The sequence below is a fragment of the Mustela nigripes genome, chromosome 13 (genome assembly GCF_022355385.1).
Source record: "Mustela nigripes isolate SB6536 chromosome 13, MUSNIG.SB6536, whole genome shotgun sequence".
In the NCBI taxonomy this organism is placed as follows: Eukaryota; Metazoa; Chordata; class Mammalia; order Carnivora; family Mustelidae; genus Mustela; species Mustela nigripes.
The window spans coordinates 129477193-129497633 of record NC_081569.1 but is presented as its reverse complement, the minus strand read 5'-3'; the positions used below and the strand labels follow the sequence as shown (position 1 = coordinate 129497633).

Sequence of the window (20441 nt, the reverse complement as noted above, 5' to 3'; positions counted from 1 at the left end):
GTTTTCATCTGCTTCCTCCAAGAATCCATTACATAAATGAGAAAAGAGATGGAGTCTGTAAGGATCTAATGGACGAAAGGGGCAAAGACCATGTTCTCATTTTGTTAACCATCGGGCAGCTCATGTTCCTGACACTAGGATAACTCCTCTGTTAGCATCATCTTCTCAGGACATTTGGTGTCGTGATAGGGAGATCAGAGAACAGGGAAAGGAGGTCTGCCAAGTAGAGTATAACCTTCAGGAAAGAGGAACTGGTAAAAACAAAGGGGTCTTGATACAGTCAAAGAGTTTATCAAGCTCTATCATCTAATTCAGGGAATTCAGCCTAAGCCCATGGTTGTAGCTTTGGTTGATCTGTGAATCCCCTGCCTTTGTGCCTTTATTCAAGAGAGTACTCAGAGTGACCCCAAAACTAAGCGTGACTTAAGTGTCTAGTTTGAAACATGGATTCAGTTTCCCTACTGGCAAGTAGTCAAGCTCCAGTCACCAGACATTCTCATTTTGACCTACGCTACTAGCTCACCCCATCAACCCTCAAGCCATCCCTACTCTCTTTCCATTCTCCACATCACTGTGCGCTGAGCTTCTCAGAATGCAAACTGTTTCTGACACACACACACACACACACACACACACCACCTAAAGCCCTTCAGAAAGGCTGACCATTACCCTTAAGATGAAGGTAAACCTAGGTAAGAGGTCTCACCTGGCATGCCTACCTTTCATCCCAACATCACATCGCCTTGCCTCCATGCATTCTCCACACTAGCCGTCCTGGCCGTCTCTGAGCTCCCTACACCACCCCGGGTCCACAGAGCTTCTGCAGATGCTGTTTGACCCCTCGTGCTCTTCGCCCACCCTCGTGCATTTGCTTTCTCTGGACTCTCTGACAGGACATGTCCCCATTACAGAGACCTGGGTAGCGCTCCTTTGGAGCATTTGTTAAAGTCCCTTGCGATTTTCCTGTAGTGTCTGTCTTCCTCACTAGACTGTGGCAGCGTTCCCTTCGTACGCCGCCAGGAGAGCAGAAAACCTGGTGTCAGGCAGGCTCGCAATAGGTATTTATGGATGAATGAGTCGGCCATTCTCTTCCTCACTGAGAGAAAACAAAGGGGCAGAGACGAGGAAACAGCTTCAGTGCACGTAACTGATGGGCGGGGAAGCTGGGTTTGAATCCGGATATGACTTCAGAGCCCTTGCTCTTTACCGTTATAATAACAGCGACAGTGGTCCGCCATTTTCTCAAGCACTTGTCATGTGCCAGCAGCTGTGCTAAGCATTGTGGCGCTGTCACAGTTCATCTTCTCAACCCTACGGAAGAAGGAGGCTTTGTTCTCTAGTTTGCATATGAGCAAACGGAGGCTGAGGGAAGTGAGGTACCTTGTCCGAGCCACACAGTCAATGGCAGAGCTGAAATCCAAAGCCAGACAGCCCTATTTCAAGAACTTGTGGAGCTGCCTAGTCATATCAGAACGCTAGGCCCGTCAGGATGATTTCATGTTCCCAGCTTGGAGTTGGGTGGCTGGTAGCCCCACTCTCCAGTCTGGGAATCTCTCTGAAGTGTCCAGTGGTTATCTCCAGTCACTCAAGGGAATTCCTGGTAGTGTGGAGACATCTGCGGACAAGGTGGGCTTGCCTTTCCTCCAGCCACTTCATGTTCCCTCTTTGGGTGGAGCCAGATGGGGGAAGGGAGAGGATAAGGATCAAGGTGGGCTTGTGCCTCTGCTCCCACGGATGGGAGGGCTAGGGAAGGTGCTAAGCTTGCCCACACTCCCTGCCACACCTCTGGAGGGGCAGCAGTTCTGCCTGTCAGAGGGAGCTTAGATGGGAATGGAGCAAGGAAGCTGTGCAGCAGGAGGGGGGTGAAGGTGGGAGGGTTGGGGGGAAAGAGAGAGGACAGAAGAGCTTTCTCTTCAGGTAACAGAAACTCAGCACATCAATGGCTTATATAAGTGAAGAATTTATTTTTCTTCCGTGTCAAGAAGTTCAGAGACAGCTAGCACAGCTCCTCCTTCTGCTCGACCAACCCTAAAGCATTGGCTTGCTTTTTTTTTTTCTTTTTTTTTTTTTTTTTTTTTTTTTGGTCACAGGGTGGTTCCTGTTCCTACTGGCATTGTGTCCATGTTCCAGGCAAGAAGAGGGGTTGGGAGGAAGGGCAAAAGACAGGTTCCGGCTAAATTGGCCCACTTTTTTTTTTTTTTTTAAAGATTTTATTTATTTATTTGACAGAGAGAGATCACAAGTAGATGGAGAGGCAGGTGGAGAGAGGAGGGGAAGCAGGCTCCCTGCTGAGCAGAGAGCCCGATATGGGGCTGGATCCCAGGACCCTGGGATCATGACCAGAGCTGAAGGCAGAGGCTTTAACCAACTGAGCCACCCAGGTGCCCCTAAATTGGCCCACTTTTTAAAAAAGCTTCCTTGGAAGCCCAGCAGTTCCAACTAATCCATCACTGGCTGACCCTGGACCCCAGGCCCACTTCTTCGAGCAGCAAACAAGTGTTTTGGCTGCACACACTGCCTCTCTCTCAGATTCTCTGAGAATTTCTTATTGAGGCATGAGGGGAGAATAGATGTGAAGAAACATCCATTAGTTTCTGTCACAACACGTTTTCTTTCCATAGTCTCCTCCCCTGCTGGATGGAATTCATCACCTTTCTCCAGCCCTTCTCCACCAGCTTCTTGACTCTGCCGAGAAGAACACCATTCCTTAACCTAGGGCTTGCTCTTAGTATGTGGGGGCTTGAAAGTACCTGATACCTGGAGGTTTCAGGAACACAAGAGAGTCCCCATCTTCCTAGAAGAAAGGTCATTACAAGAGAGGAGAATGGGGTAAAAATGAGGCATAGAGAAAAAAAAAGGAACCCTATGAATTCATTTCTTAATTAAAATGATAAATTTGCTCTAAACACAGTATATATTGACAGTATAGCACATTCATTTGCGTGAAATAGTCATTATTTGCTCTTGATTTTTCTGTAGCAGAATGATTATGTATTCTCAAATTATGCAGGTTAACCTTGTTGTAAGTTTAACTTTATTCAACACTAAATTCTTTTCATGTGTGTTGTCTTCCTAAGGTTTTGCTCACAGTACAGCTACTTCAGAAACTGAGAGAGGTTATTAACGACCCCTGTTGCATTTAAAGAAATGCTTCTTGTGCTTCAGGTCTTTGCCTTGATTCTCCAAAAAGAATACAGCTGGATCCTGGTAATAATGACTCAGAGAATTTTAAACAGGACTTAAAACTAACAATAAGTACAAAGCTATAAATACAAATAAAGTAATCAAGACAGTGTGGCATAGGACAGATCAATGGACTGGCACTGAGAGTCCAGAAATAAATGCATCTGTGTATGGCCCGTTGCTTTTCCACAAAGGTGCCAAGAAGAGACAATGATCTTTTCAACTTAGGGTTGAAGAGATTGGTGGTACTGGAACAATTGGCTGTCCATATACAAAAGAATGAAGTGTGATTCCTTCCTCATACCATACACAGAATTAACTCAAAATTGATAAAAGATCCAATGTAAGGGTTAAAACTAAAATTCCTAGAAGAAACATAGAAGTAAATCTTCATGTCCTTGGGTTAGGTAACAGTTTCTTAGATATGACATCAAAAAGCACAAGCAACAAAAATTAAATGGGTGTTAGACTTCATCAAAATTCAAAAATCATGACCTTCAAAAAGTGCCACCAAGGCATCACAATTCCAGACTTCAAGTTCTATTACAAAATTGTCATCATCAAAACAGTATGGTACTGGCACAAAAACAGACACATATATCAATGGAACAGAGTAGAGAACCCAGAAATGGACCTTCAACTCTATGGTCAACCAATCTTCAACAAAGCAGGGAAGAATATCCAATGAACAAAAAACAGTCTCTTCAACACATGGTGTCAGGAAAATTGGACAGCCACATGCAGAAGGAGACTGGACCATTTTCTTACACCACACACAAAAATAAAATGGATGAAAGACTTCAGTGTGACAGGAGTCCATCAGAATCCCAGAGGAGAACACAGATAGCAACCTCTTTGACCTTGGCTGCAGTGATTTCTTGCTAGACATGCCTCCAAAGATAAGGCAAACAAAGGTAAAAATGAACTATTGGGACTTGGTCAAAATAAAAAGCTTTTGCACAGCAAAGGAAACAATTGACAAAACCAGAAGACAACCAACAGAATGGGAGAAGATAACTTGCAAACGACATATTAGATAAAGGGCTAGTATCCAAAATCTATAAAGAACTTACCAAACCCAACACCCAAAGAACAAATAATCCAGTCAATAATGGGCAGAAGACATGAACAGACATCTCTCCTGTATGACAAGAAGACATTTGAATGGCCAACAGACACACGAAAAAATGTTCAGCATCACTCGGCATCGGGGAAATACAAATCAAAACCACAGTGAGATACCACCTCACACCAGTCAGAATGGCTAAAATTAACAAGTCAGGAAACAGCAGATGTTGGCAAGGATGTGGAGAAAGGGGAACCCTTTTATACTGTTGGTGAGAATGCCAGCTGGTGCAGCCACTCCGGAAAATGCTATGGATATTCTTCAACAAGTTGAAAATAGAGCTACCTTATGACCCAGCAATCGTGCTACTAGGGATTTACCCCAAAGATAAAAATGTAGTGATTCAAAAGGGCATGTGCACCCCAATGTTTATAGCAGCAGTGTCCACAAGAGCCAAACTATGGAAAGAGCCCAGATGTCCACTGACAGATGAATGGATAAAGATCTGGTGTATATATATATATACACAATGGAACACTACTCGGCCATCAACAACAAAAAGAAATCTTAGCATTTGCAATGACATGGATGGAGGGTGTTATGCTAGGTGAAAAAGTCAGAGAAAGACAATTATCATGTGATTTCACTCATATGTGGAATTTAAGAAACAAAACAGGATCATAGGGGAAGGGAGGGAAAAATAAAACAAGACCAAATCAGAGAAGGAAACAAACCATAAGAGACTCTTAATCATAGGAAACAAACTGAGGGTTGCTGGAGCGGAAGGGGGGATGGAGTAACTGGGTGATGGGCATAAAGAGGGCACTTGACATAATGAGCACTCGGTGTCCTAAGAGATGATGAATCACCGAACTCTACCTCTGACACTGAGAATACACCATCTGTTAATTAATTGAATTTAAATAAAACAAAATCTAAATAAATTTTATAAAAAGGTGCCATCAAGAAAGTGAAAGACAGCCTATAGAACAAAAGAGAATATTTGCAAATTATGTATCTGGCAAGGGACTTAACTACAGAATATATACATATCTCATACAGTTCATAGAAAAAGAGAACCCTATTTTAAAAATGCACAAAGCATTTGGACATGCCTCCAAAGAAGATATACAAATGGACCATAAGCACCTGAAAAGCTGCATCATTAGGCATCAGGGAAACTCAAATAAGAACCCCAACGAAATGCCACTTTACACCCACTAGATGGCTGCAATCAAGACAGATAACCAATAAGTGTCCTTGAGCATACAGACAGTGGAACTCTCATGCTTTGCTGGTGGGAATGTAAGATGGGGCAACAGCTTTGGCAGAAGAGTCTGGCAGTGTCTCAAACAGTAACATAGAGTTACCCTAGGGCCCAGCATTTGACTCCTAAATGTGTGTCTAGGAGAAACGAAAACACTGTCTACCTGAAAACTGTACATGGGGCATCTGGCTGGCTCCATCAGTAGAGCGTGTGACTCTTGATCTCAGGGTAATGAGTTCAAGCCCCACATTGGCTATGGAGCCTACTTAATAAATAAATAAATAAATAAATAAATAAATAAATAAACAAAACCTTCTCCCTCTCCCTCCCCTCCCCAGCCCCCGCTCTTGTCCCCAACTTGTGCTCTCTCTTGCGCTCTCTCAAATAAATAATAAAATCTTAAAAACTGCATGTGAATATTCATAGCAGCATTCCTCATTAGCCAGAACAGGGAAACAACGTGAACGTCTATCAGATAATGAATGGTTAAACACACTGTGGTATATCCATTCAACAAATACTGTTCAGCTGTCAAAAAGAATGAAGTACTGATACAGACTACACCATGGATGGACCTTGGAGATGTAAAGCCACTACATACTGAATAAATCTATTCACGTGAAATGTCCAGAATAGGCAAATCATCTACAGGAAGTAGATCAGTGGTTGCCTAGGGCTAGGTGAGGAGAAGGGCGTTTGGGGAGTGGCTGCCGAGAGGCACAGAGGTTTCCTTTTGGGGACAGTGACAATGTTCTAAAGTTAGGTTGTGGTGATAGAAGACCACTGAGCTATACACTTGAAATGGGTGAATTTTATTAGCATGTGAAATAGATCTTAAATCTTTAAAAAAGTGTAATAGTAAAAAGTAAAAAGACAAAAAAAGCCTTCAGTGTAAGCAAGTTGTATACTTCTCAGAGAGCCAGGTTTTTTAGTAAGTACTTATTTAGTGCCTCTGGTTCATGAAGTCAGCAAACATTTGTCCCCTTTGTACGGGGTGTGCTGTAAGGTCATGAGCAGGGAGAGGCCTGCGCGCCGCTCTGGCCCTGGTCTTTGACGTTCCCAAGTAAGGTGGTGTGCCTCGGGGACAGCAGCTGTGCCTGGGCCTGGCCTCTTTTGCTTTTTTCCCGTTTGGAAAGGTATCAGGCTCCAGAGCATTTTTGGGGCTTTAGTCAGCACAGAGCAAGGAGGACCTTAACTCTAGTCTGGGAGCCTTAAGCTTCCCCTCGTGCTCCAAATCCAAAACAGAGCAGCTGAGAATGGGGCTAGCCGTGCCGCCAATTGCTTCTGTCCCATTGTTAATCCCCCTAATTCTGCCATCCACAGGCACCGCTCGCATCACACTGTCATGTTGCCCGCCTGTGATAGGGGTGAACAAGTGGCTTGGCTTTGAAAGGTGATTCTTCGAGACACCTCGAGTGACCCAGCTCCTGGCGTGCCGGGAAGCTCTTGACGTTCATCGCCCTGGGGCACCAGAGCTCTCTGGCGGAGCACACTTGCCAGCCAAGCCTGGCCTGAAGAGAAAGTCACCTCTGCTGACACCCCCAAGATCCTGGCCTAGCGGGCAGGCTCACCAGGGAGAGCATTTCACTGCTAGGTGCAGACCGTGAGAAACCTCCCGTGCTTTTTGGCTCTTAGAGAAGCGATCACGCTCTGGCATGTGGATTATCAAATCCCTTGGAAGCACTGCACAGCTGGCTTGGTGGTAATTATGTATATTGTACATCGGATTTTTGCTTCGCTCTGTCATTACCTGGTCAGGACATTACAACTTAATTAAAATTTCATCCATCTTGGGACACCTGGCTGACTCACTCAGTAGCGTGTGCCACTCTTGTTCTCGGGCTTGTAAGTTCGAGCCCCACATTGGGTGTGGAGTTCACTTTAAAAAATCTTAAAAATCTTTAAAAAATAAAAGTAATAAAATTTCATCTATTTCTCTCAGAAACCGTGGATTTTATGCCTCCCCCCCCCAAAATGAGTCACTTTTCATTCGATATGTACTTTTTTCACAGAGCCCTAGAACTAACTCATTCTAATTTCTCTCCGTTCCCAAAATGATGAGTTTATCCGTGTACTGACATGTTGGTTATATTTGCGAAAGGATACCTCCTGATGGCGTGTGGACCGAGAAATGCAGCTGGAAACTGGGGGGTAACTGCGCGTGGTAGCGTGTGACTTACTGTCATGTGTGTGTCTCTAATCCCCACTCCCCCGTGCTCCTGGCGCTTACAGAGCCTAAGGAAAGCCTCGTCTCCCTCTTGGGCTCTCCCCTCTCCCTGGAGGAAGGGGAGTAGCAGGAAATGGAATCTGCCCGGGTCATGGGATTTTTGAAAGAAACAAAGCATGATCTGATGAGGAGCAGGTTAATCCTACTATTTCATTTCCCTTTCAGAGAGGGCGGGGGCTGGATTGTGAGATGAAGTATTTGGTTTCACATCTGTTCCAGGAATTATCCTCGGCATAAATCCATTTTTCTTTTAAGCATCCTAAAGCATCCCAGGGAGCTTCTCCTCCCATGCACCCTCCCCACCCCCACAGCCCCATTTCATGGCCACAGAGCAGCTGACAGACCCCTGGAGAGATCTTCTCATTGTTGTGGGAGGAATCTCTTAAGTCCCAGAGGTGCAAATTTTTGTGGGCCAGTACTATCAGTTTTGGGTCTGCGCTCCATGAACAGTTTCAAATAAAAAGGAAGTAGCATACCAGCAGTGCGGTATAATGGAAAAAGGAGCAATTTTTTAAAAAAAGATTTTATTTATTTATTTGACAGAGATCACAAGTAGGCAGAGAGGCAGGCAGTTGGAGGGCGGGGGAACAGGCTCCCTGCTGAGCAGAGAGCCTGATGCAGGTTCAATGCAGGGCTCCATGCAGGGCTAGATCCCAGGACCTGAGCCGAAGGCAGAGGCTTTAACCCACTGAGCCACCCAGGTGCCCCAAAAGGAGCAATTTAAAAATCAGATGACTGCCTGTCATCTCAGCTTTGCTGCTAACTATTTGTATGATCTTGGGCAAGTCACCAAACCTCACTGGGGTCAGGACCCTCATCTGCAAAATTACAGCAGTGTTTTCCGGGGTGTTCTGCAAAATGCAAGTCTTCGAAGTCATATAAATTTGAGAAATTCCATTTATGCTATGCCATTTTTAAATATAAATATATATATATTTATATTTCTACATCTGAGGAGTCCTTCAATAAAGAAACTTGTTTCTCACCCAGCGTTTCTTGAATTTATCTAACACTAGGACCCTTGGTCCTATAATGCTGATTAACATCTTGACACTTTGAGAAATGAAGTAGAGATCTGTCATCTGCCACGTGCCTGGTGTGTTTGCCAGCCTCAGTTGAAACTAACTTTTTTTTTTCTTTAAGATTTTATTTATTTATTTGACAGGGAGAGACACAGCGAGAGCAAGGAACACAAGCAGGGGGAGTGGGAGAGGGAGAGGCGGGATTGCAGCCAATCAGGGAGCCTGATGCGGGCTTGATCCCAAGACCCGGGCATCATGACCTGAGCTGAAGGCAGACACTTAACGACTGAACCACCCAGGCGCCCCAAAACTCACTTTTCAACTTCCAAATCTCATTCCTGGGGGAAAGAAACATAGTTTCACATACGGCAAGGTGACTTCTAGTTTTAAAAACTGCACTTAAGAGCCAAAGCAGTTATTCAGACCAACACAGGCTTTTGACTAGAGTTTTTAAAAAGTTGTGTGGAACTTCTCTTTTCAACTTCCACCTTTCAGATGGTCAGCATGTTCGTACAGGCTTTGGGGGTATGGTAGGAATTTTCTACTATTAGGTTCTCATAAGGAATAACTGAATAAATCACAAGATCCCTACTCTGAATTCAGAAACTAAAGCATATATACCAGGAAAAATGGAATTCCAGATTTTATAGAGTGAGGCAAAGAATGATTACAAATTTATATTTTGAGAAATATTAATTAAATATCTACTGAGAAAATACAGAGAGAACAGGGACTCACAGCAGTAAAAGAAGTAAAACATGAAAGAAAATTCAAGAAACAACTGGATCAGGGGTCGCATGGGAGGTTTAGGAGGGGAAAAGAACGTGAAAATAGGATCAGGCAAAGACGTACTTTTAGTACCTTGAAAAGTAGCAGTCGCTGATAGAAATATTGAGACTGAAATTAAGTTCTGGCTAAGAGCAATTTTAGCCAGACAATCCTAGCCTTAGTTAGAAAAAAATAAGTATGGCTAATAATATATCTTATAAGGAATAAGAAGAATGGTTTACTTTATCACTCAGTTCAGGGAAATACCACCCACATATTTAAAGTGTCAGTCTTTACTGATACTGAGTTTTTGGTAATGTTGACTTTTTCCTTTCTCACCTTACTCTCTTTTGTAAAGCTTTTCATCCTTTGCTTGCTTGTGAATTTTCATTCTCTGGAATCCTGTCTTTGGTACTGTCCCATAGTTCCAGCTGACATCTATATTTGACCTGCACTAATTTCAGACCTGTACCTTCTGCCAGGGCTGTCACCTATGACTTCTCAGATTGGTTATGCACTTCACAGTTCTGGGGGTCCTGTATTAGAGACCAAAAAAACTTGTATGCCGCAGCCCTGCCCCAGCCCAGACTCCTCTTGGGATCTATATGTCTCGGCTGCCTGTAGACATCTCTCCTAAGTGTCTCACAGTCCTCTCAAACCCAACACATCCCAAGCTCAACTCCCCATCTTCTCAGACACACCCCTCCTGCTGTCCCTCCCTGTTCACCTTCATCAAAGGTGAAACCAGAAACCTTAAGAATCTTTCTAGCTGGTCTCCTCACCCCACATATCCTGTTCGTTATCTCTTATTCTATTTCTCACCTTAAACCTCTCAGATCTTGTGTCCGGTCTCTCTCATTGCCACTGCCTCGGTCCAGAGTCAGCTGCAACTATGGGACAGTACCAAAGAGAGGATTCCGGAGTCCAAGACAAAGACAGAGTCAAAGTCAAAGACAAACCATAGTCAGCTGACCATAGTTCCAGCTCAGTTCAGACATGTAACACTTTTGTTTGAATTACTACCATGTTTTCCACATGGGTATCTTCACCCTCAGGCTCATCCTGCGTTGTCCTCCACGCTGCTCATCAAGTGATCTGTTAACAACAGTTAAATTATGAGCACTTGCCCCCACTAAAAGTCTTCAAAAGCTCCCTTCTAAGTGCAGTGGGTAACCCAAGGCCTTCATGGTCTTCTCTCTTCTGTACTGTGTATTTTCTACCACTCCCCCAGCAGGAACCTTGACATTCCAGTCTTTCTAGGCCACTTGCCACATTGTCTCAAACTCCCGTACTGTTGTAGGCACTGTTTCTTCACTCAGGGAAATCGGGTCTCTTTTTGGCTGACTCCGGCCCCTGCTTCCACCTCCAGATCTTGTCATCATTTCCAGAACTTTTCACTGACTACATGCCCACTTCCATCTCTTACCATCAACTCCCGTAGCATCCTTTGCCTCCCTCTGTCATAGAATTTGCTAAAATATTTTATTTGACTTGTTGGCCTCTTCCACTAGATTTATAAACTCCCGGGGGGATCAGGAATTGATGTCACTTGCCAAGTCTGTCTCTGGACAGTGTTAAGATCAAGTGTGTATATCCTGTAAATTATGGGATTTTTTTTGGTAACTATTTCTATACTTTCTGCCCATTGGACTTCTCAGAGGAAACCTGAACTCCATGCCATTTTTGCTGTGAACTTTTCCCTGGTGTTCAGGAGCTGTATTCCTTCACCTAGAAATTTATTTGGGGAGGGGAACAAACATATAATCAAATACCTATCTTTGATAAGCTAAAAATGTTAAATCCACTACTTACTAATTGTTTAAAAAGATACAGAAATGTATACATGTATACAGACATCTTCTAGAGTTGACTCAGTAGCAAACTAGGGTGAATGGGCCCATATCTTATGAATTGACCATTTTCGGAATATAGTTGTTTGCTTACACCTGCTTTTCATTCATCCCAGTCATTCAGCACTCATCAAAAAGAAAAACGTAAAATCATCTTTTAACTAAAATTTATTTCTGTAGAGCAGCATCTTGAGTCCCAGGAGAAAACAGTAATAGACAGATACTCAGTAGGTTTCTGTTCATTGGTGAACTTGTGCTATCGTGTTGTGTCTAGAGTGCCCCAATGGTATCAGATTTGTCTCCAGTGACCCATCATTGTGAAAATGTATAAAAATCACCTTTTACCGAAAGTACGCCTTTCAAAATCCCTTGTGAGGCCCCAAATCCCGTTTACCAGTGGTAGAGAGTAGAAGCATGTGTTTTTAAACAGTGAATTTTGATAGCCTCACCACCCCTGATACCACTTCCAGTTAAAAACCAATGTTCTCCTTGGCCAGTAAGCCATTAGCAGTCCAGGCAGGGAAGTTAAGTCCTGACTGACTGAACAGAGTGGTGCGGGATGATGAGAAAATGAGACTAGCTTTTGTTTTCTACACCCATCATAACTCATAGCTGTTTTCCTAATGTTGATGGAAAATGATCACTGATGGCCTCATCACCATGAGTAACCTTGTTTGACCCACTGAGAAGAGAGCTCTGGTGACTCATTAAAATACAGTGCATTCTGGGGCACCTGGGTGGCTCAGTGGGTTAAAGCCTCTGCCTTCGGCTCGGGGCATGATCCCAGAGTCCTGGGATCGAGCCCCACATTCAGGCTCTCTGCTCAGCGAGGAGCCTGCTTCCCCTTCTCTCTCTCTCTGCCTGCCCCTCTGCCTACTTGTGATCTCTGTCTGTCAAATTAAAAAAAAAAAAAAAAAACAACAGTGCATTCTGAAATGTGTTAAAATGGCTTTTTTTTTTTTTAAGATTTATTTATTTTAGGGAGCACATGCAGTGTGGAGAGAGAGAGAACCGTAAGCAGACTTTACACTGACTGCAGAGTCCAACGCAGGGCTCGATCCCATGACTCAGAGATCACGACCCAAACCAAAACCTAGTTTTGCTTAACTGATTGTGCCATCCAGGTGCCCCAAGATGATTATTTTTTTATTAACATATATATTATTTGTTTCAGGGGTACAGGTCTGTGAATCATCAGTCTTACCAAGATGATTATTTTTTAAATAGATAACTTTTCTTAACTGAGTCAGACACTCATAATAGATATGTTTAATATTAAAATTAGTTTTGAATCCTCCTGTGTCCGGGGTCTACCATCTGGAAACAGAAGAGGCAATTTTGGAGATGATCCAATACCACATTTTAAAATATATATACTATAAACCTATTAACAAATTGTAGAAGAAGAAAATTTCACCTTTTAAAACCACCTATGCTAGGGCGCCTGGGTGGCTCAGTTGGTTAAACATCTGCCTTCGGCTTGGGTCATGATCTCGGAGTCCTGGGATCAAGCCCTACATCAGGCTCCTAGCTCAGTGGGGAGTCTGCTTCTGCCTCTCCCCCTGCTTGTGCTTTCTCTGTCTCTCTCAAGTGAATAGATTTTAAAGATTTTTAATTTTTAAAATAAATATCTATGCCATAATCACATTTCTATTTGTACAATCCACAAAAAGGAAAGTTCAGACTTAGAGTCTCAAATATTTTCATTTCAAATGAATACACAAATAAAATAAAAAGATGTTTGTACAGATTAAATGATGAAGACTTAATATGAAATATTCCATGTACTTTACAACCTGGATAATTCTGATTTGGTATAATCTTTGCAAGTCCCAGTGTTGTTGAGACACTAAAATGCAGGATTTTTATATATTTTCCCAAGTGTGGGCACACCATCTCTTTGTGTATTAGCTCCCCCCTAAAAATGAGGGAAGTGGACAAGATGCTTTCAAACACTCTTTTAGTCTGAGAAAAGGAAAAAACAAAACATCTCTCTAGCTATACTGTAGGAGGTAGACGAATGATAGAGACACAGAGCCTCCAGTCAGGTAGCTGGTTGTAGCCAAGGTAGCCTAGCACCATCAGATAAGGCTGTCGAACAAATGAAATGTATTTTCTACATCTTCTGTACCAGTCAGTTGGCAGTTTTTGATCATTCATGAATTTTCTGGGTCCTAAAACCACTACTAGGATGCGAGGGCTTAATCCCACCTCCCCATCTGTCAGCACTATGGGCCAGACCCTTCCAATTCTAAAAGGCAGTGAGATCTCCTTCCTTCTGATTTACTTTCACAGGCTCCTGGGATATCACTTTTTAAAGGCCTAGTCAACAGATTAGAGAAATCATTCACGTTGAATTTTTACTAGAAAAAAAAATACTTCACAAATATCCTTTCCTATAAAAATAGAAACGTGACCATTTTGGCTGGGGAGGAGTAGCAGAGAGGGTGGGGCAGGAAACTTCAAGGATTGCTGTGATGTAGATATGCAGCCCTACTATGAAATTGATTTTCTAGAGGTTCTATTGAATAATTAGTATCAATACTATTACCAAAGGCATCAGAACTCATTAGAGATAATTGGCCAGGGCTCCTATAGAACCATTGGGGGAAAAGTCTCTATTGACAACAGATTGATTGTTTTTGTTTTTTTAAATGTTTTCATTATCATTTGAAGGAAGAAAGCAGCAAACAGCAAATATATAAGGTGACACAATACAGTAGGAAAAATTCTGGACTCAGGTTCTGTTACTATACATGCTACTTAGTAACTGTGATCTGAAACAATTAGTTAACTTCCCTAGGCTCAGTTTCACTGTCTATAAAATGGAAATAGCATTCATTTAGAGATGCGTCTTGAATGCCTGAATCTTGCCTGGCTCCTGACTTTGGATAGTTTTCATGTCTTCTTCATGGGGTTGCTGAGAAAACTAGATGGCATATTGCATGTGCAAATGTTGCAGCATTGATGTTTTTCACTATCAGGTGACACCTAGAGCAGTCTTGACCTCTAGTCGTCAAAGACTTATTTTTGGCAAAAAAATAAAAATTAAAAAAAATTTACAACTGATTCATTTGCAGCAAGGTTTGAAGCAAAGAAAAATTTGACCTTAATCCCAATTAACTATAAATTCAAGTAGCTACAATATTCTTTGCCCAGGTAGTCTAGTTAATACAGGTTTTTCTTTGTTGGTATGTGAGGTCATTGGTGGTTAGTAGTCATCTAGTACATTGTAAAACCCATAACACATTTTACCCCCAAACTTATGGCTTAAAACAAAAAACATTTGTTATATCACACTTTTTATGGCTCAGGCATCCTAGCTTAACTGCATACCTCTGGCTCAAAGTCTCTTGATGTGGTTGTAAGCAAGCTGTTGGCTAGGAGCTAGGAGCTCATCTGAAGGTTCATCTGGGAAATCTACCTCCAGTTCACTCACATCGTTGTTGGCAGGCCTCTTTCCACTTGGGCCTCTTCATGCTGTTATGGTCTGAAATGTGACTCCCAAATTCATATGTTGAGTCTTAACCCCCATTACCTCAGAATGTGACTGTATTTGGACATAGGGCCTTTGAAATGGTGACTACGTTGAGAGGATGGGTCCTAATCCAACCCGACTGGTGTCCTTATAGGAAGAGGAACATAAAACATACCAGGAAGGCGCCCACACGGTGAAAGACTCTGAGGACACAGGGAAAAGACGGCCATCTGTAAACCAAGGAGGAAGACCTCAGAAGGAGCCAAACCAGCTGACACCTTGATCTTCCAAATGAACGATGAGAAAGTAAATTTCTGTTGTTTAAGCCACCCAGTGTGTGGTATTTGCTCGTGGCAGCCCTACCACACTAATATAACTGCCTTACAACATGGCCGCTGCCTTCCCTGGGCAAGCAATCCTTGAGAAAGTGAGAAAGCACCCACACGAAGCCACAATCTTTTTATAACTTGGTCTTGGAAGGGATACTCCATAACTTCAGCTATATTCTCCTTGTCAGAAGTGAGTCAGTAAGTCCAGTCAGTCCCTACTCAGAGGGGATGTCAGAGGGCATGGGTACCAGGAAGTAGAAGTCACCAGAGGCCATCTTTAAAGCTGCACCACCACACTAGTTTAGATTTGTTTTTAACAAAGTAGAAATTAGAAGTCAGCAGATGGGCAAACTGTCATATTTTACATGTGTAGATTCAACATCATCAAATACATGGCACCCTGGCTGATAGAGGTGTAGTATGGCCGATAGATTCTTCATCATTCTGTGAAGCTAAGATTGTTCTGATCTGGAAAATAAAATCTTGACCTTTAGGACAAGGTTTTCTAGGGGTGGAAAAAAAGATGATTTTGTGAACGAGATTGAAGAGAAGTGGCCCAGTGAATCTTGTCTGTGTCTAATACAGTGATGCTCACCCAGGGCTGTATATACCAAGGGGGTATGCAGGGGAATGAGAGGGAAAGAGGAGGGAAGATAGCATGTGTCATAAAAAAAGCATAGCAAACCATAATATAATCTTCTGTAGGAAAAGTGAGAAGAAACAGCTTTTATAAGACAAGGTACAGAAAGTAAATCTGAACAAAGTCTTGGATGATAGAACATAGGTCGTAAAGAGTTGAGAAACAACTCTCTCTTTTATTGTTAATAGACAAAAAGGAGGGATAAGGGATAGCAGGTTAGAGGGGGGCATGCGGGGAGCCATAATACCCAGAGAGGGGGTACATAGTAGAAAATCCAAGGAGGAATGAAAAATGATTAATGGGCTCTATGGATGAGTTTGGAGGCAAACGCAATCTAACAGACATATGCAGGGGCCTTTTGAGAGCCAGTAGGAAGAACTCTACAAGAGGAGGATGGGTGATAGTTGAAGCCCAAGCTTTAGTTCAAAGGATCCAAAGGACATCTGCTCTGTCATGATTGCAAGCTGACATCTGATTCCTCGCTAAGTATGCTGGAATTCCAATAGCTTTAGGCTCTAAAATTAGTGGCATCGTCAGCTTGATTGTCTCATGTTTTTCTAACAATCAGAGTCTATGTGGCAAAGTTGTCATTATTCCCAAGAACAGTCAGATTTCTTTTCACCAACAGCCCTCCTTTTGACCTCTTCAATGATGCTATCGTGAGGTTAAACTGTCCCTTTACCTTCCAGAACATTCTAAAAGCTATCACTTATAATAACCCCTCTGAATACTAAGCTTCAATAATTTGGCTCCTGCTTCATCAGAACTCCCCTTTGGGTGACCCTTTGTTTTAAGAGAGGAAGAAGCTGTTTCCTGTTATCTCCTGGTTGCACGATAATGAGATGACAGACCAATTCTAGGTCTCTTTCAGTTTTCCTTACACAAAGCTGTGGAACTAGAGCAGGACAGTACAGGGATCTCACAAGATGACCCTCCCTAGAAAGGTCCCTTTAGATTTGAATAGTGATTCTATGGATAATCTAAAGAGTTCCCCCTTAAATAGTTGTTTATGTTGGTATGGAACAGTTTCTGAGATACATTGTTAAATAAAAGATACCCAAGAAGCCCACTGAAGATTATGTTCCCATTTGTATAAAAAGGGGAGCAGGAATATACATTTGTATATGCATAGGCTGCTCTGAAAAGCACATACACACACACACATACACACTGGGAATGAGTCTGAGGTAGAAGACACTTTTAACCCTATACCTCTTGTATTATTTGATTTTTTTTTAAATTTTGTGCATGGATTACTATTTTTTTGTAGTTAGAAGCTATTTAAAAATGCCTTTATTTTTCAGTCATTCATAGAATTTTTTAATTCCAATATAGTTAGCATACGGTGTTATATTAGTTTCAGGAGTACAGTATAATGGTTCAAAAGTTCTATACAGGGACGCCTGGGTGGCTCAGTTGGTTAATAAGCAGCTGCCTTCGGCTCAGGTCATGATCCCAGCGTCCTAGGATCGAGTCCCACATCGGGCTCCATGCTCCGCAGGGAGCCTGCTTCTCCCTCTGCCTCTGCCTTCCACTCTGTCTGCCTGTGCTCGCTCTCGCTCGCTCTCTCTCTGACAAATAAATAAATAAAATCTTTAAAAAAAAAAAAAAAGTTCTATACATTACTCTGCTCATCATCAAAAGTGTGCTCTTACTCCCCTTCCCTGTTTCAACCATCCCCCCTCCTACCTCCCTTCTGAGAATTTCCCCAATTTGTTCTTTGTATTTAAGAGTATTAAAGTATTTAAGGTTTTTTTTTTGTTTGTCTCTTTTTTTTCTTTATTCATTTGTTTTGTTTCTTAAATCCACATATGAGTGAAATCATATAGTATTTGTATCTCTGACTTATTTCACTTAGCATTATGCCCTCTAGATTCATCCACATTGTTGCAAATGGCAAGATTTCTTTCCTCTTTATGGCTAAGTAATATTCGTGTGCATGCATGTGCGTGTGTGTGTGTGTGTGTGTGTGTGTGTGTGTGTTTGTACCACATCTTTATCCATTCATCTGTCAGTGGACACTTGTGTCGCTACCATATTTTGGCTATGGTAAATATTGCAGCAAATGCAGGAATGCATGTATCTTTTCAAATTAGTGTTTTTGTTTTCTCTGGGTAAATACCCAGTAGTGGAATGACTGGATCATATGGTATTTCTATTTTTAATTTTTGAGGACCCTCCATGCTGTCTTCCACGGGGGCTGCACCAGTTTGCATTCCCACCAACCATGCACGGCGGTTTCTTTTTCTCCACATCCTTGCCAACGCCTGCTATTTCTTGTGTTTTTTATTTTAGCCATTCTGACAGGTATGAGGTGATAGCTCATTGTGGTGTTTGTGTTTGTTTTGTTTACTTCATTAACATACAATGTATTATTTGTGTCAAGGGTATGGGTCATTTTAGTTTTTTTTTTTCCTAAAGATTTTATTTATTTATTTGACAGAGAGAGATCACAAGTAGGCAGAGAGGCAGGCAGAGAGAGAGAGGAGGAAGCAGGCTCCCTGCTGAGCAGAGAGCCCGATGCGGGACTCGATCCCAGGACCCTGAGATCATGACCCGAGCCGAAGGCAGCGGCTTAACCCACTGAGCCACCCAGGCGCCCCTTTAATTGGATTCTTTAGGTTTCTTCATATTGCGTTACATAAGTTCTTTATGTCTTTTGGATATTAACCGCTCACTGTATACGTCATTTGCAAATTTCTCGCAGTTGTCTTCTTGTTTTGTTTCCTCTGCTGTGCAGAAGCTTTTTATTTTGAGGTCGTCCCAGTAGTTCATTTTTGCTTTTGTTTCTCTTGCCATCAAGAAGAATGCTGCTACAGCCGATGTCAGAGACATTACTGCCTGTGCTTGCTTCTAGGATTTTTATGGCTCCAGGTCTCGCATTTAGGTCTTTAATCCATGTTGTTTCTTTTTGTGTATGGTGTGAGAAAGTGGTCCAGTTTCATTCTTTTGCATGTAGCTGTCCAGTTTTTCCAACACCATTGGTTGAAGAGATTGGCTTTTTTTCCCATGGCATATTCTTGCCTCTTTTGTCATAGATGAAGTAACCATATAATCATGGGTTTATTTCTGGGTTTCGTATTCTGTTCCATTGATCTATGTGTCTGGTTATGGGCCAACGCCATACTATTTTGATTCCTACCCCTTTGTAGTATATCTTGAGATCTAGAATGGATTACTTCCAGTCTTGTTCTTTTTCAAGATTACTTTGGCCATTCAGAGTCTTTTGTGGTTCCATACAAATTTTATGATTATTTGTTCTAGTTCTGTGAAAAATGCGGTTGGTATTTTGATAGGGATGCATTAAGTGTATAGGTTGCTTTGGGTAGAATGGACGTTTTGACAATACTGGCTCTTCCAGTCCGTGAGCATGGACTGTCTTTCCATTTCTTTGTGTCGTCTTCTGTTTCTTTCATTCATGTTCTAAAGTTTTCAGAGTATAGGTCTTCTGTCGCTTTGGTTAAATTTATTCCTAAGTATCTTATTTTTGGTGCAATTATAAATGGGATTGTTTTCTCGATTTCCTTTTGTCCGGCTTCATTATTAGTATATAGAAGGTGCATGAGTTACTTTTAATACAACACAAATAGAAACAGTTTTTAAAGAGAAAGGCATTGAAGAGAGGAAATTTTAGTTCCCACATAAAGGGAACGCTGTGTCCTCTCACGCAAGCGCCTGAGCTTTCCAGTCTCCCTTCTTGTCATCGCAGTTTGAAAACTCCTGACAGCGGGGGCTGCTAGCCGTGGGGCACCTGCTCCGCCCCGAGTGCCGGGGCTTTACGTGGAGTTGCTTCCCCTTATCACCACAGCAGTCGCATGAGGATGTTTCTTCCGGTCTCCTTTTCCAGCTGCGACTTGTCTATTTCTTCCTCTGGGACTTTTTAGAAGATGGAGAGGATACGGTTCCAAGATAGATTTTCTGCCCAGTGCCTGATCGGCACTTGACTTCAGCAAAGACCAGAGGGACCCTTCTTCTGAGGGGTGCACTGGTCAGTTTCGCCCTTGAGTTTCTCTCTTCTGTTCATGTTTCCTGTCTCCGCGCTTCTGATTTTAGTCACGTTCAGAACTTCAGCTTCATTCTAACAGTGCTGACTGGGGAGCCTCCACTGCGGGCACCCAGACTCCGTTACAGCGATAAATCTTTCAGACACATAAGGAGAAGGTGTACCTACTCAAGTGGGCTCACTTGAGTAGAGAGAATTAGGGTGACTCCAGCTAAGCATCATGAGATCTTTCCTATGCTCTGTCTCTCTCTCTGCCGCATGTTCCTTCTCTCCATCTTCATCTCTTTCCATTTCTTTTCACAGCTCTGTAAACCTCCCTCTTCCTTCTTTATGAGTTTTCTTCCTTGGAGCCAATCAGTGGAGGGTAGAGTTGGAGCAGCTTCAGCCTTATTCTTTCCAGTTTCATGACCACAGAGTACAAACAGTATTTCTCTTTTTATGTTAGGATATAGAAATCCGGAGGAAGGGCTGTGATTGGCTTGGCTTGGCTTGGCTTGGATGATGTGACCAACTCTTGTGGCAGTTGCTGTGGCCCCGGGGGGTGGGGACCTTGGACAGGTCTGGATCACCTGCCAGCTTTTGTGATCAAGAGGCTGCGAGACTCTCTG

The 20441-nt window shown here is 42.6% G+C and overlaps 1 protein-coding gene across 15 annotated transcripts in view; it reads left to right on the top strand.

Annotated features, from left to right (window-relative positions):
* The window catches only part of TTLL5 (tubulin tyrosine ligase like 5), a 281253-nt gene that overhangs the window by 249192 nt on the left and 11620 nt on the right, over positions 1–20441 (top strand). For 8 of the 15 annotated variants that reach the window (XM_059373685.1, XM_059373695.1, XM_059373694.1 and 5 more), the window contains one exon: positions 6840–7444. The exons of 4 other annotated variants lie outside the window; for them this stretch is intronic. In XM_059373685.1, coding sequence (XP_059229668.1) covers positions 6840–6913 — 74 coding nt within the window. In that variant the 3' untranslated portion in view covers positions 6914–7444. Of the gene's footprint in view, positions 1–3077; positions 5788–6839; positions 7445–20441 lie in introns of those variants that run through there. 3 more of the 15 variants (XM_059373697.1, XM_059373696.1, XM_059373689.1) reach the window with 2 other exon arrangements.